The sequence below is a fragment of the Phascolarctos cinereus genome, unplaced genomic scaffold (genome assembly GCF_003287225.1).
Source record: "Phascolarctos cinereus isolate Bilbo 61053 unplaced genomic scaffold, phaCin_HiC Scaffold_2;HRSCAF=192, whole genome shotgun sequence".
Classification (NCBI taxonomy): Eukaryota; Metazoa; Chordata; class Mammalia; order Diprotodontia; family Phascolarctidae; genus Phascolarctos; species Phascolarctos cinereus.
Window position 1 is genome coordinate 116,590,567 of NW_027555625.1, and position 18,011 is coordinate 116,608,577.

The window sequence follows — 18,011 nt, forward strand, 5'->3', positions numbered from 1 at the left end:
CCTTTAGTGAACTCAGGTGACATAAATTTATGTCATAAACTTATACATTAATTTACATATATTCTTCAAATTTGCTCTCTGTTGGAGGTCTGACTTTTAACAGTGGAAGGCTAGAATATGTCATTGGACAAACTGCTTTGGTTTTACAAACTGGAGTTGAATTGACATTGATGCTTCTCTACAAGAGGCTGCTGTTGTCATTTTGGTTTGATGGTACACAATATACACTTGAGCTCATGAAACAAAAAGGCACCTGAAACATAATGAACAAAGAACAACTATTTCAGTGTAATCTTTGTATTGCAATAGAATTCATTTAAAGTCTAACTGTTTAAGTAGAAAGGACTGCTGATGTGCAAACATGCTAAGAGAAAAACAAGGGTCTCTGGAATTCTTCAAACCTGATAGAAAAAGGAAGCAAAGGGAACTCTCTTCTTCAATACCACAAGGCAATGTCATCACAATGTTGGGTAACCAACTCACAGGGACTGGGTTATCGCGGGCATTTCTGCCCTTGTCTTGTGGATTATCCCTGTGCCACAAACACAGTTACACAATGCATAAAGGCAAGGGTTATTTCCAGGACAGATAATTGAACATTAATATTCGTTGACATTGTTGAAGGAATGATATGTCAACCTGACAGTGTTGATGTAATTCCATCTGCTGACTGACTGCAGACGGAAGGGTATGTTTGTCAGGATTAGACCCCAGGCCTCACTGCGGCAGAGTCAAAGAGAATGCAGCTGTTAATCATAAGCTACCATTTTGGGCCAAGATAGTACCTGCAGAAACATTTTGCGCTGTGTGCATTGCATTTGGTTTGAATCTGTTGTGGGCCTGGATGGCAATACATACCCATGCACTATACTTGATTGTTTTATTTTTGTGTCAAAAGGCTTTATCTTACCTTACCGGTCATAGCTGACATTTTTGTGGCACTAATCTACTCTTCTGGATAAACCAGGAATTTCAAATGAACACAGGCTAAGGTGTGAGGAGGTATAGCATTTTTCTTTTTTTGTTCCCACTTCTATGAGTTTTGATGAGTTTCTGGTTTCTTGGTACAATGTATATGTTCATTTAATAAGGAAATCAGACAAAATTAAATTTTACCCACTTGCTATTTATTTGTTTGTATTTTCAACAAAATATATAATTTTACAGGTAGTTTCCTGAATAGAGGATTAAAAGGTCTGTGTCATTATCTTCTTTCCCCTGATATCACAGAACAGAGCTTTCCAGAATCCTTTTTCTAATAAATCTTGAGGGAGTTAATTCTGTTGCTTTGGTATTTCCACTGCCACACTTTACTGAAGATGTAACCATACAGAGAAAAGAAACACAGAGAATAATTACAAACCCCTCTGATACTCAAGTCAATTTTGCATTCTTAAGATAGGGGTAAACACCACAGTGGTAGTTACCCAGGTGTAGTTTTTCATTGCATAAAATGTTATAAAATAGGGCCCTTGAGAGCATCCATTATCACATATTGGTTAACATCACAGATTTTTAAAATCCCAGTTGCACTGAAGCCATGAAAAAAGCTTTCATCTGTAAAATCTAGTTTCTCTTTGTTATTAAAATAAATGAAGCCATTAAACAAAATATATGCATATAGTAGTCAAGTTCATCATTTGACATCATCAAAATGATGGAATTTTACATTTTTTTTAATTGGAGCAGTCATCTTAGAAAGATTCCTATAAGGAACAAGATCAAAATGCAGAGGGAGTTTATTGATACCTTATGGCTTGTAATGAGTAGCATTCTTTTTTCTTTTAAGACATTTTTTACTTAGGCCCTTTAAAATGAAAGACAGTGTCTTGTCAAAGAGGGGAAAAGACATATGGATCTTTTCTTCCCCAAAATTAGTATTAACAAAATAAATTAAATTATTATGTGATCATTCTACATTATTAACGAGCTCATGATGTACATGCTAAGAACTGTAATATTTCTAAATTCTTTTGTTTCCAAAGGCTTCAGTACATACATATGTGCATGCTTGTGTACACACACACACACACACACACACACACACACATATATATATATTTAGTTATGTTGGTATTCTGGGGTGAGTTTTCCTTTGACTTATCCCAACCAAAGACCAGGTAAAAAGATCCTCTACTCCATTTTCTCAAGAGCACTCTTTACTGCCAAATGTGGCATTCATTTCCTGCCAGGGAAAGTAGGCAACTTGCCACCTCTGAGATTCAACCAACAAAAGACAAAGAACCCTAACATATCCCTAAGTTTTTCCATCTTGAATGGGCCTCACACCTTGAAGGATTCATCCATGCCAGACTATTGATTTTTTTTCCCCCTCTATAAGATGTGTAATGTAGGAGATAGTCTCCTTAGTGCCATAGTAACTCCCTTTGGGAGTAAGCTAGGCACTTAGCTTCATATGAACTCTTTAAGACCATGAGGGGGGGTAATATTTAAGTGCATTTATCCCTCTCTCTATAGAATTGGGCAGATCCATACTGTCTGTCCCATGCTCCTGCCTTTTGCATTCCTAGTGGTTGGCTGGCTGTTCCAGGCTGTTCAGAACAATACGGCAGCAATCTAGTTCATTCTATCCTGCCCTGGCTTATTTATGGGGATCCTCTGATAAGTGAATACCACCTGAGTTATGGAAGATCTTCACTCTTCTCTGCTATCCTGAGACTTAATTTCTAGGAATAAAGGTATTTGGACGAATTAAGTATTAAGGCCTGAAGGTGATAAGAAGCACAAGGATAGAAACTTCACTTGGGTGAAACAAAGAGCTGCTGAAAACTGTCCTTATGTGTCTTCTATACCAAGGTCGATCTAAAGGTCTTTATCCCCAAAATTGAATATTCTAATGCCACGAAAAATTTCAAGTACTTTTGAAATACCTTTTGCCAGGAAGGGATTGAGAGAAAGCAGAAAATGTGGCCTTCTACATGTGACTAACAGTTGAGCATCAACGATGAAGTAGCACAAGACGCACATATGCACAGAGTGCGAATTAAAATAAATATTAACTTAGGTTTTTCTAAAAGGAGGAATTAAAAAGATAGCTTCTAAGAAATCTCCCAGAAGTTTTTTTTATATGTAAGAATTCAAGACATGATTTTATTTGTACTATAAAATGTTTAACTTTAATGATTTAGTTAGAAATTTTTATGATACTTATATTGGGAGAACAATTTAAAGTCATTTGTTTTACATAGTTTGGACAGAGTAAAGGTGGGGAACCTGCAGCCTTGAGGCCACATGTGGTCTTCTAGATCCTCAAGTGCAGCCTTTTGACTGACACAAATTTTACCAAAAAAAAAAATCCTCAGTCAAAAGGCCATGCTTAAGGATCTAGAAGGCCACATTCGGTTTCAAGCCTGTAGGTTCCCCACCCCTGGGACAGACCATTTAACTTTGAGTTAGTTGGCCAAGTCCCATATATTAGGATTACGAATACTTTCTTGATCGTTACCTACCTCCTAAGTACTATGTCAACCTTAAAATATTATGTAAATGCAAGTTTTAGTTTTTTATTCAATCTCAGTTACAGGTGAATGCAAGTTACCATTTTCACTTGGAACAGAGCTTCCAAATAGAAGGCAAATTTTTCTACACTGAGATACCCTTTTAGTTCTTTATTTTCTCTTTCATTATCAATAAAAACTATAAACTGTGTTAATGATAGAAAGGGAATTGGACTAGACATCATAAATTCTAGGTTTCCATGCTATTTTTACCACTTAGCAGCCATAATGATCTTGGACAAGTCACTTAGCCTCTATAAAATAGGGAAAATAGTAACTCTACCGCTCACCATTCAGGATTATCGTGAGGATCAAATAAGTTTATTCAAGTAAAAGCACCCTGAAACCATAACACTGTAAAGGTTCTGTGTATTTACTTCAGCCCATTCATTCCATTGGTATCCATGTGCTATCAAAATAACACAAGAAGGCCTTCAGAATATTGGTTGAACCCTATGATGAATGTATGGGAAGACATGTGTGAGTGTTGGCAGGATGGGCAGGAGACCTACCAGATTCCAGGCACTGTTAAACACTTTATAAATATCTCCTTTGATCATCACAACCACCTTGGGGGGCAGGTACTATTATTGTTCCTATTTTATAGTTGAGGAAATTGAAGCAAACAGAAGTTAAGTGACTTGCCCAAGTTCATTCAAGTAGTAAGCATCTGGGGATGGATTTAAACTAGGTCTTCCTGACTCTAGACTCAGCATTCTATCCATTGTAGCATCTATCTGCCTCTAGGATGGGCAGCCATGGATGAGTTATATTCTGAACCATTACAGGAAATATCTACATTAATAAAATCACAGATCCATTGGAGTATGAACTTCATCTTCAAGAATCCATGACTTAATTGGTATGGATGTTCTCCCTTCCCCAATGAAGATGACAGTACCCTCTCTATATACTTGAAGACACTATCTTTGTGAATACCTGTGATTGACAAAGGTAATCACTTAGAGGTCAAGCCTCTAGTAATGAGCTCTTTCTAACTGCTCAGTACTAATCTCCAAGTCATACACATGCAAGCCATGACCAGACCCATAACTCAATTCTCTCTAGTTTTTTGGTAGGACCTACCAGGACTTAATCCCCTAGCTCAGTGTATGACAAACCAGTGTTATCTTTAGGATATCATTGGAATAGGACTGTATATTTATGCATTACTACTACTAAAAAATTGTCTGCTTTTCCTTTAAAAAAATAACCTCAAACTCATCTCCTGGTTTATCCTTAACTGAGATTATATCAACAAATTAGATCACAAGACCTTGCTAGAAGTAGGTTGAGATATCTCCCATTGTGGTGGTTTTTCTTCTTGTAAGGACTCCCATGAACTCACCCAAGCACCAGAGAATTGAATAGGTTGCTACTACTATCTTTCTATTACTCAGTCTGGATCAATGATTTAAAAAAAAAAACCATGTAATTTTGGAGGCCAGTGATGTGGACAACTCCTCTCTCCTTGTACTCTGCTTTGGAGACACACAGATGACTTGTGGAAAATGATATTCTATGTTTTGAAATGATTTCCTTAAAATTTATAGAGATACATTTGATCATATTACGTAAGCAATTAAAGTTTCAGATATTTCAAATAAAGGTAAACTCTTTAGTTTTAAGATAATATATATATATATGTATATATATATGTATATGTATATATATATATGTATGATCCTACTCTTAAAGAAGGATAAATAATCTTAAAGAAACAAATACTTGAGGTAGCAGTATCTGAAAACATTACTTTTTTTTTTTTGCACCGAGATGAGAGATACGTAACTAGTTTCATGAAATTAGCTTAGTAAAGATGACATTCATTTGAATCTTAACTTTGCTTCTGTATACCCTCTTGTTTGGAATATGTTGAATTGATAATGCCCGGGTGTGGAAGAATTCTGATTGTTTCTTTTTGCTTCACTCACAGCTTATAAAAATGCAAGTAGACTCTACCTAATGAATATTAATAAGAGTGATGTCTAGATAGCACATAAACCCCCTAGATCTTTGGAATTTGGATGGAGTAGTCAGAAAGGATTTTTGTGGCTTTATATAATACCAAATTTACATACTTTTAAAGAGTAAACATGATCTTAATATTTTAACATCAATATTCTAAAGTAGAGATTGTAGAGAGGTAAAAAGCTTAATTTATTTTCTTTCCGTGAACATATTCAGCAAGGTCTGCATTTTAAAAGACAGGAAACGGTTAGCTAAAAAGAAATTAACTTAATCCCCTTTCATTAAGTTCCAGTCCCTTTTTGTTACTTAGAGACAAGTAATAATTATATCCAAGGCAATGCAAAGCATGTTTTACACTTCTGTTATACAAAAGAAATGCAGTTGTTAAGGAGACAGAAAAAGAAAATGAGAACACTGGTAAATAGTGATTTTTCCCCCTTATATCTTCCATGATTCTTGAAAGTAAATCTTATTCAGGTACTATAGAGATATTTTATTTAGTTAGCTGAGAAAATGTCAATCAACCAATTAAATCATATCTTTCCTAGAAAAGGACATTTATATAGCAAACTGGATATAAAACTCGTAAAGTAGTTGAACATTCATTTTACAATAATAATATGTAAGAAAAAAAGATGAGCAATTTTTTTCAGGAAAAAAATTGGTAGAACTTTTGGCAGGATGGTTATGATAGCAATGTAGTATACATCAGTTAAGGAAGATTTTTTTTTTTGGTGTTTCAGAGACTAAAAAAAATTTGTCCTTACAAAGGAAAAAATCATTAAAATGTAGTTCTTTCCATTATATACCATTCTTTGTCATTTTTATTGCTTTTCTATAGTTTTCATTGCACCTTTAATGGTATGCTTGGTCAGAAAAGGTGAGAGGGAATGTGAACACACTTGGCTGCTGATGCTGCTGTTAGTGCCTGCTAGCTGTGCTTCAATCCTTGTCCCTGTAGATTTTAATGTCCCCACAGACTGCTGGCAGCCTGCTTCCAGCTGTGGCAGGCATGATGCAGTGAATTGCTTTTGAATGTTCTTTACTCAAATAGGCAGTAATTACAAGCTTAAAGAGGTTTAGTGGTCCAGTAAACTACATAATCACCCCTGAATTAGCCTAGGCTCATCAGTTGCAGTCCAGCAAGCTCAAGTCTGCTGTTTGTATGCAGTCTTTATCACATAGCAACCTGATCAGCAGGTGTGGAACAGCAAGAGTCCCCCATAAACACAACTGTCTACTGGGGACAATGATCTCTAATGAGATGAGGCTACACCATCACTGTAATTTAAGTGGGAAAATTAACACCAGAGAATGTGTACCAGTTCCAGGGGTCTTTAGTCATATCGAGAACAGCATGTGCTCTCTCTCTTTTTCTCTCTCTGTCTCACTCCTTCCTTCCTTTCTTCTTCCTTCCTTTCCTCTCTTTTTCCCCTTTGCCATTTTCTCTCTCTCCTTCCCTTCCACCTTTCTCTTTTCCTCCCCACTCTGTCTTCCTCTTCTAGTTCTGTCCTCTTTCTAGTTCTTTTTCTTTATGTCCCTTTCTTAGAAAATCCCCTGGAAGAATGCACTGTTTCTGCTTATAACTTATAGGTACTTTATTCTTTTACAAGGATGTGTTGTGAATATTTAATGCTGGACAGGGCATCTGTTCAGGCACTAGTGATTGCTGTCAACAAAGAAATATTTCAAAATAGCATCATTGTATTTCATCTTTTTTGTATATTTTCTTACTGATTTCAAAACACTTTATTGCAATGTAGAAAGTAGAGAAATATTTTGCAAGTTATTGGTAGATTCTGTCCTACATACTTTTCTATCCTAAATACTACAGATGAGTTTCAGATAGTTTGAAAAAGATCCTGACATATAATATGGATATAATGACATGTCCCTTCTGTGGGGAAAAAAACAAAACAAAACAAAACAAAAAAACAACAACCCATACAGAAACATATTCTTCTTTCTATAGAAACATTCAGGGAAGGGAGTACATTGATTACAACAAACTCCCTTAGCATTTTTCTTCCATGGCTTAACTTAAATTTCATTTTCTATAGTATCAAATTGGAAGGGGGACTTGCAAAATGGAATATAGGGAAGAGAATGTTTGAAACATGAGTACATAGAAAGTGAAAGACAATTGAACAAAATGATTAGAAGCTTTGGATAAAAACTTTTTGAGATTACAATTTGTTTTACTCTAACTTGAGAGAATATATGGCCTGTTCCTAACCTTCCTCCTCTCCCCTCCTCACCCTTTGAAATTTGTGTAGTCAGGTTCAGTAAATAATTATTGAAGGAGCCACTTGTTAACAGATATTTGACTGAAGTAATCAACTGATAATTGATTTCATCAACAGTAGAGACTACTTTAAGGAGTTGGAGAATCTTTTGTATCTCTGACCTTGATGTCATGAAAAGGAGTAGTCTCCATTTGCATTGTTATTATGATCTTTTTCTTATGGGTTCTAATTCTGTGGGAGGGAGGAAGAGTGTGATGCTTCTAAAGATGGCTTCAGATTAAAATACTTTTTTAATAGCTCTTTAGAAACAAAAAAGAATTGGAGGTATCTCATATAAAGTTGAATAAAATGTGACAGCTATACTTTTTAGTGTTGGTTTAAAAGAGTTTTTTTTTAATTAAGCTGATATGACATATGTTAATAAATAGATGATGGACAAATTGGTTTGGATTATGTTTCCTATCTTATAGAACACACTGCAGATACTTCTGTTAACAGGCCACATATACAGAAAAGGGAAACAGAATCCATAACTCCTGGAAATATATAAGAAAATTGGCTAGACTTCCCCCCCCCCAGTAATATTGTACTATTCATGATTAACCCCATTCAGAATAAATAGGATAAGCCTATCCATCATCGCTAGGACAAGAACAGGGTAAAGAAATGCTTTCTCTGGTTCCTCAGGGCCCATGCTGTGAGGCCACCTTGTAGGTGAGACCACCTTACAACAAGGTCCTTTGGTTCCTCAGTAACTAAACTCCTTTGGATGGAATCCAAGACAGACTTGTCTTATACTGAATTTCGCTCTATGGTAAATGGTGTTGTGGCAAGGTTCCAATGAACCTAACAGTGGGTATTCTGTAGTGATTTCTTCACTTGGAAATCATGTCCGTGCTTTGGAAAAATGTTTTTCTAAAGGTCTTAATGAAATAAAAATTTGAAAAGACATGATTTTATAGGGAGAATCCCCTGTTTTTCAGGAAAATTTTATTGTTCTAGTATGAAATGTAATACTGATTTCCCCCATCTTATGTTTTGTTTTTTCCTACTTTCCATTTATATTTATTTTTCTAAGAATATAAAAATTTAACATTTAAATATATAAAATACAGAATTGGCTAAGCACTTTTAATTAATTTTAAACTTTACTAAAAAAGATATGAACTATTATTAGGTAGGGATCTTCATTTATCCCTTCAAAACACCTACTAATGTTGATTATTAAAGGGTATTATTATAAGATATGTAGCTAATGAATGATGCCTAGGTAAATTACTATTTACCATTTCCTGAAACATTTCATTTTTTGAAAGTTCAAAGGATTGTTGGATCCTTAATATGAACATCTCTGTCATTTTTATTTGGTTTATTTTATATTTTGTTGATGCTTAAAGTTAATTTAAAGATAAGATAAGTCGAAAGGGCCATTTTGGTACTGGCAGAATGGACTTTCTTTGTAATTGGCTGTAAAACAATATTTTCACTGCTCTGCATTGTAAAGACAGCCTCATTAGTGCATTTCAAACACGAAGATTGTTAGGAAATATTAACTAGTGTTCAATTTTTCCTTAGATGATTATGTCATTTTCATGAGATAAGATCAAGTTTACAGACTCCTACTTGACTTTCCTAGTTGCACACCTCAACTTGGCAACTTCCTTAGCCACTGTTGTATATAAAAGAAATCACAGGGCTCATCTGTTAAAATGATTCAACTAGGCTGCAGAAAGAGCAAGCTCTAAACAATAAATGCGATACATTTAGTCAGCGTGCAGTTGGCGATCTAAATGTGTTGGATGAGAATTAAGGAAGCAGGTTGAAATCTTGTGACTTCACTGATGATGTTCCAAACATTTTTTGGCTACTTAGCAAGCACAGACACCCTCATTTTTTTCCTTTCCCCTTTTTGATTCCAACATGTGTGAGGATACAGGACTCAACTACTATGAATTCAAGCTATGTTCTTAGACTACACCATGCACTGCTTTTGTAATGCAAATGACAGGCACAAAGTGTCTCTTTGATAATGTGCAGTCAGGAGACAAAAAAGCATTCACTGAAACAGTAAAACTAATTCATAAAGCTGAAAGACAATAAGAAAGCATTATAGATTTATTTTTAAAAAGTATCCTCCATCAATGTAATTGTCACAATGTAAGCTATTCAGAGCCCATGCACAGGAAAAATATAGCAATGGCAAGTTTACTTATAGTGAAAAGTTTTCACTGGCAAAAGTAAACAAAATTGAATTATAACTTAATCATTCAACCTTTGCTTTTTTATATCAAACATAAAGTCCCTTGATATTGTTTATACTCTTTTTATTTCCAGTAAGAATTATAAGAGAAAGTCACAAAAGGTTTTTATTTGTTTACATGACAGAAATCTAGTGGTTAAGATCCATATAGTTGGATTTTGTTTTTTCTTTAAAGGGAGTATCTCTCCATCACATACCAGAGTTTAGCTTAGGGTCAGCTTATATTAATGCATTAAACTTAGCTGTGGAGGAGGCAGAAGGCTGGAGGAAAAAGGATAAAAGAACTTCTGAAATGGTTCTCCCAACATATTCAGCCAAGCAATAGAACATTGCCTTGATAAGGGTTCTTTTGGACAGTTGCCATAACTCCTCACGTTAGATCAGGAGCTCCCCCAGTGCCTATTCCCATACCTTTTAAAGCAGAACATGTAACATTTTATTTGAAGATTGCTTCTATCCCTATTGCTTTGTTATAGCTGTTTTGCAGTTTCAGTATTGAGGCAGTTCTGTGTCACAAGAAATTACTAATCTGAGGTTTGAGAAGGGACAGCTTAACCTTCCATTATCTCACCAGCAAGCTGTGTATAGGATTATTTTCAAATTTTCTGATGCTATTACAATGTGCTCTTATAGTGGGCAAGGCAATGAGGGAGGGAATGTTATTGATACTTGGTTACCAGGACAGATAAGATAAAGTGCATCACTGTCCTGGCATCTCCACTTGCAGCCAGGGGTGGAAAATTTGATGAAAAGAGTACAGTTGAACAAGAAGTATCATTAAGATATAAGTCTGGATATTTTCTGTCTATTTACTGAAGAGCTTCTTTTTTCTCATTGATGGTCATCTGAAAAAGTCTGATTGATTGTTCAGCTAAACAAGCTTTCTGATGTGTGTTGAACCAACTGACTTTATATCCTTTGGAATCACTCACCCACCCAAGCAATATAACTTTAATTTAGCAGTTATAACCTTCTTTAGAAAGTTGCCATTTTTTCTGGTTTTGTTGTTGTTGTTGTTGTTCTTGTTGCTGTTAGAATGACAGCTCAGACTCTCATTTTACATAGCTATTTTTAGCCTTTTCAGACTTTCTGGGACTATTCCTATCACTCTGGGCATACACCCTAGTGATCTTTTCCATGTTTGATGGCATTATTAAGTAATTACTACTATACTAGCTCATTATTAGTAGTAGCAATGATGTAGATCTCCAGAAATTCGCCAATAATGGCAAATATTTCATATTTGAACTCTAAGGAAGAACACAGTTTTGATTTTTCAAATAACAAAAAAAATCCCATTTCTTTATTTGCCTTATTTGTTAAGAAGTCAGTTATTCCTGTTAGATGGGGTTGCACCACCCTATTTTTTCTGAGTCTAGACTCTCCACCCCCCTCCCAATGCTCCTGTCTTTTTTTTTCTGCTGCTCCTGACAAGGCAAGCCTAAAGCACATGTGCTAGTTGGATGCTGGAAGGGAAGGTCAGCTTTCCCTTCCCATACATAATCACTGTTTTATAGCTTTCATTCATTCCTGAGGTGTTAATGCAGATCAAATGGGAAACACTCCAGAAAGAACTCTCCTAGCTACTGCCGTTCTTACCTCTCCAGTCCCAATCATTAATTCTTATTGTAAGATCTAAAGGTAATTTTGTTTGCTCTCTTAATGCGTTTCAGCTCTCCCAGTGGCCCTAGCATATCCTTTCTCAAATTCCCATCTTGATCAATTGTTTGCAAATAATTAAGCTTTTAAGAGATAATGGCATGAAGCTAATGTACACAACAAAGTAAAGGTCTCAAGTCACTGTCTATTGGACTATGGTTCAAATTTGCTTTGATATCCCAAAGTGATTAGGTTGATTGGTGTCTCTGGCAAGTGTGATCAGTATTTCCTTTATAAGCAACTATTAATATTTTTAAACTTGTCATTTGGACAAATATACTAGGGAAGAGGAGGCAATGGATCCTGTGGGGAGAGGGAGTGCTATTCGCACCGTGAACAGGAAGGCAGGATTAGTTGTAAATGTTTGGAGTGAATTTCCTATTTCTGGATAAAATGGCAGTTCTCCGGGCTCACCCTTGATCTCTGTCGTAGTGGCATGTCTGCCATTGCCTGTGGCCCTCACAGGCCTGACTAGCCCTGTGGGTGGGAATGCAACAGGGCTTTGGATGTTTTAGCAGGAGTCTTGCCTGTGGCATGTTAGTTCTTTGTCAGGTCATTTTTCTTTAGGCTACCAAGGAACAACTCCTAATGTCCACGAAGAGCTTATATAATAAGGATGCACAGGGTTTAAGACATTTCGAACAGATTGAGTTTCAGTTAAAAAGCCTACCTCATTGTGAATTTTTTGGCTGACTGGGAATTAGCTATGTAAAGTCGTGGCTTTCATGAGATTATAGCAATTATAGATTTTTCATGAAATGGAAAGTTTATGCCACACTAAGCCAGTAACTATGAGAAAAAAAATTAATTGGTTGACCTTAAATATACCATGGTTTAGGAATTGTGCTTTGGTACATTTTAGTAGAGTTTTGTGTGGTCTTTTACTTTCTTTCTTTCTTTTTTTCAGTAGTACTTAATTTTGTCCAGTCTTATCCATTTGGAGAAGAAAAAAAAAACAACCCTGAACAATTGGAAATTGCTTAATGGAGACAGAGAACTCAATCTTCATAGCTTGAGGCAGCTTAGCAATTATTGCTGCATGAAATTAGACACAGTTTGTTCCAATTACTTAAATCAGATCACATGAAAAGTGACAGAAGAAAATAAGAAAAGAGTAGAACTTTTTATGTTATGATATTTAAATTATGAAATCAGAAACTGAGCCACATGAAGAAGCAACACAAATTTGCACTTGAGATTGTGACTAGCATATTAGGGCGCTTTGAATGTTTAATGACTCTGGTCAGTCTAATGATTCAAAAGGGATTTTCTGGACAATGCTTGCATAAATAAAATGTGAATTCCACTGGCTTTATAAGTATGTATATGAACTTGCTCACAAACAGGCATGCAAAAAGACTTCTGAAAACACAGCACAAATAAATTACTGTAACAATTCCCCATTTCCAATGTAACTAAAGATAAATGGCATAAATATTAATTTTTATCCAGTTCTGGTCATAACATTAAGACAGATAATAAGATAGGACAAAGAAGATATAGCCATCAAGGTAAACTAAAAAAGAATACTGACATATTTATTGAGCACATTGAAAGTCATTTACAGTGACTTCTCAAAGAACTGAAAAACTTTAAGTGAGAAAATGCTATAGGCAGAAAATCATGTGTATGCCATAAGGCTGGTCTTTAAATGATAAATGCTTTATACAGGGGATGTTATAACTGGATGTAACAACTGTATAATTTAAAAGTGAGCCTGTGTTCTGGTTGGGCAACAGAGCTATGAATAAAACTGTTGCTAACTTGCAATTCTATGGTGATACTGTGTTAGGCTATCATTTGAAAACATAAGGTATATATTTATATTAGGACATATATATCTCTATGAGATTCTAGGATAATCACCATGGAAATGCAGCCATTATATACATGGAGCTGCAATACAGTGTTTTCCAGTGGTAGAATAAAAGATTTCTTTGGTTTCTGTATTTTGTGGCATGCCTCTTTCCAGTGGGAGTTAAGAGTTTTTGAATGAGAATTCTTATTCTACTGTAAAATGTGTTTCCACAAAAGGGGAAAGAAAGTACAGATATGAAGCCATAGACATGTGATGTGATTTTAATTTAACCCATTTACTTATGAGATGTTTAGTTCTTGACGGACAATAGTAGTTTGAGCAAAGGCATAGAGACGAGCACAGGGCTTGGCACCAGATAACTGAGATTCAGAATCTAGCTTTGTCCTTACCCTGGTGTCACCTTGGTTATGTTAGCTCATCTCTCAGGACTCAGCTCCCTCATCTATAAGAGGAGGTTGAACTAGGTTCTAAATTTACGATTCAATCACTGTGTCTCCTATAGTCTTCCAGGTTATTAATAAGAAAGCACTATAAAGTTTGCAATGTGATATATGTGTATAAGTATACACATATATTATATATAAACATCTATATGTGTGTATGTGTGTGTAAATACATACACAGTCTTACCTGAGCCTCACAACTACTCTGTGAGATAGGTAATAGGGAGTTAGTATCACCATTTTACAGATTTTTTTAAAAAATGAGGAAAGGCTCTATGGTACAGGGGGGAAAGAATCTGGAATCAGAGGCCCTGGGTTCAAATCTCTTCCTCTGCTGCTTCCACACATTTTGGTAGGGTTTTGTGTGAGCTTTTATTATTTTCTTTTAGAGGCTATGTCATCCTGGTATTTAATTTTGTCCAGTCTTATCCATTTAGGAAAACAACAATAATGACAATAACCTGAACAATAGAGCCCTATCTATGTGACCTTGGGCAAGTCTCTTAACCCCCTGGGCCTCAGTTTCCCCAATTGTGAAATGTGTGTGTTAGGGCCCTTACAACTTTAAATCTATATTATCCTATGAGGTCCAGTGGACTTAAGGGACTCTGCCCATGTTCACAGAGCTAGGAAGTGGCAGAGGCAGGATTTCCACCCATCTTTTGGATTCTACCTCCAGCATGCTATGTGCCTTGCTACCTTCCTTCTCATACTTGCCTTCCCTTTTACAATAATCCGCATGTGTACACCTATAGGGCATGCTTACAGTTACATATAGAAGCATAGAAGTGGTCATTAACATGATTTTTAAAAATCACATCTCATCAGACATTTAAAGCTATGCTAATTAGCCTTCTGGTGGACCAGAATTTGGTTTAGGTGATACAGGCAGTTAAATTCAATGTTGTGGTTGCCTTACTTACAATTAATGAACATTTTTTTAACCTCTAAAATTCACTGGGATATGATGTTCTTGTTAATTTTCATGTAATAGAATAGTGTCAGATAAGGAGATTATATTTTCAGGACCTCTTTTTACTTCAGATGTAGATTTCAGAATCGGGCATTTTTAGAATTGGGAGTGACTTGAAGAAATTATCTAGACCCTGGCTTCTTACCCACTTCCATGCCCCTTTGGCAGTCTGGTGGAAACCATGGAGACCTTGTCAGAATAATATTTTTAAATGCATAAAGTAAATAGGATTACAGAAGAAACCAAATGTATTGAAATTTTGTTATAAAAATATTTTTTACAAAACAAGTTTACATACTCCAGGTTAAGAAATCCCTCATCTACCCGGGCTCCAAAATGTGAAATTATTTGCCTGAGGCTTTAGTCATCGTCAAATGACAGGGCTTTCATTTGAACCTATGTCTTGGGACTGTTGCCACCCTTTTCATCTCAGTCATAGGACTTATGATTATTATGTATGCATTCTTAATAAAGGGAAGGTAGGTGGCTCAGTAGATAGAACACTGGGCCCGGAGTTAGGACGACTCATCTTTCTGAGTTTAAATCCAGCCTCAGACATTTACTAGCTAGGTGATCCTGGGCAAGTCGCTTAACCCTGTTTATCTCAGTTTCCTCATCTATAAAAAAAACTGGAAAAGGAAATGGCAAACCACTCCAGTATCTTTATCAAGAAAACCCGAATGGGGTCACAAAGAATAGGATAAAACTGAACAATAACAACTACTTCTGACTGTTACCACCCTTTCCAATTACGATTTGTGTATTATTAATGTGTATGATTGTGTTATAATTTCTTTGAGTTACTTATCGTATGAAAATGTAAATTTAAACTTAGCCTTTTCTAATCTTGTAACTTGTTTGTTTGGTATACCATTCATTTTTTATTTACACCTATGTATTATTTTGAGTCACATGAGAAGGCTTTGCTGTTTATTCTTAGGCAAACTGACAGCAGCCTTTTTACACTATTTTGAGTTATGCTGAAGATTCTAGCACTTATTGACACAAAGGATATGTATTTTAGTTGAAGTTTATTGTGGAATACTGAACACGAAGTGAAATTGTTGGTGATTTTTAAAAGGTAGTTATTCTAATTATGGACATTTATGTGTAGCAGTGTATTTCAGTATAAGAAGTACTGGCCTCATTGTTAATTAACTTCTGTGGGCCTCAGTTTTTTTCAATCTATAAAATGAGGGAGCTGAATTTGATGATCTTTAAGGTTCCTTCCACTTTCATAAATAATTGGGAGATTTGTGTGCCAAAATTGATTTGAATTCCTACCATTCGAATGCAAAGCAAAGCAATACAAACTACTAGATCCTAACTTTTATTCATGTGCATACAGAAAATACTGTACTAAACTTTGAATTGCAACAAATAAACCCATTAAGGATAAACTCAGTATCTAGGTATTGCAAGTATCCTAAGTAGCTATTTATACACTTCAGTAATCTTTGTAATTGGCTTGTCTTTTACTGCCATTAATTAGATGATGTAGTATTCCATTAATAAGAGTGACACACCTCAGCATTTTCACCTTTAATTACAGACTTCAGTAGGCACTTAGGTTATTGACAAAATGGCCTAAATATTGTCTGATACACACATATATTTTTGTTGTCTTTCAGCATCCTTACCCTTCTGAAGAACAGAAAAAGCAGCTGGCACAAGACACAGGCCTCACTATACTTCAAGTGAACAATTGGTAAGTAATTTGACGTTTACACATAATCAGTATTCGAGCCTCTGGCAACCTGCAGCTAATGTTTTGCATTAAGAAGACACACCCAGTCATTGCAGCTTTCCCTGGTGGCTTGCTGATGCAAAGGTGAAAATGGTCTGCCTTCATTGACAGAAGGCACTGAGGAATTTTAATGCAAGTGTGAAAAGCACATGATATTTACTCTCATTTTTAAAACAGATACATTTTAAAGCAGGAACTATAAGTGCTTGTCCAGAAAGATATTAGGATAACTTTTCCCCCTCAGAACAATCAGCAACTCAAGAAATATTGAAATCTGTGTTTACTAGAAAACCCCCAAGTTTATCTTCTCTTCTGTCAAGTTTGCATTAATGCATTAACAGCATCCAGATCCTCTCATTATCAATCAAGGAAATTTTCTCCTCTGTATAACCAACATACTGAAAGTAAGAAATTCTTAATATTTATCTATGAAGAAGGCTATTCAAAACCTGATGCCCCTGAGGGGTGTGTAGCCCGATTCCTAAGTTAATGTTGAAGTTCTGGATTTTTGAAGGGCAAGATTAAGTACTAAGTACTAACCAACATCATACTGACATTGTATACCAGTGAGGCAGCAAGGCTTTGGAAAAGTGTGATTTATTGCTTTTCATGAGTGCATTGAAAGCAAAGTTTTATATTATAACTCAGAGCATCTCTTTGAAGGGTGTAGAAAATGAATGCCTTGCAAAATAAGTGTAATTAATTAATTGTATTGATATTTTAGGTTAGTTTGTATGATTGAGAAAACTTTTCTATTTTGAAATAAGACCCAGAAAAGGCCAAAAGCCCAATGAGGGGAAAGTATCCCATGGAATTCCAGTTTGAAGACGGAAGTATTTTTTTTCCCATTCAATAAGTGTCGGAGATTAATATTGCTGAATCACTGATTACATGGCCTAATCCGTTTTAGTGAATAAATTTGTTCTAGATGTCCAATGCACCTACATTAACAAACCCTTCTCTGTTAGAGACTAGGAGCCTATGGGAGAGATTTCAGATATATTAAACCCCATTACAGAAAATGTAATTTCTGTCAATATAATCCCATGTATTCTTCAATTTAGTACTTTGGAGATAATGAGCTACTTACAATATATTTGCCTTTGGAGGATTAATTTACAAAGTGCCCTATCTGGGAGACACAGACAGACTCACACAAGCATTGCTTGTAAGGGTTATCAATTTCTGTGACCTTACAGCAGCCTTGGGAGATCCCTTTTTTCATCCCTTTTAGTTAGTGGATAGGAAACAGAGTGCTGGGTGTAGTATGTAAATGTGTTACTAGGCATCACGCTGTATGTATGTGTGTGTGTGTTTTAAGTTACTATGGCATCTTATTTTTTTAAGCCCCTTTACAGTCACAGATTTTGACTCA

General features: G+C 35.6%; 1 protein-coding gene across 1 annotated transcript in view; it reads left to right on the top strand.

Moving 5' to 3' along the window:
* MEIS1 (Meis homeobox 1) overlaps positions 1-18,011 on the top strand; it is a 153,973-nt gene that overhangs the window by 105,387 nt on the left and 30,575 nt on the right. Inside the window, 1 exon segment of the mRNA XM_020985419.2 lies at positions 16,521-16,597. Within this exon segment, the coding sequence (XP_020841078.1) occupies positions 16,521-16,597 (77 nt within the window).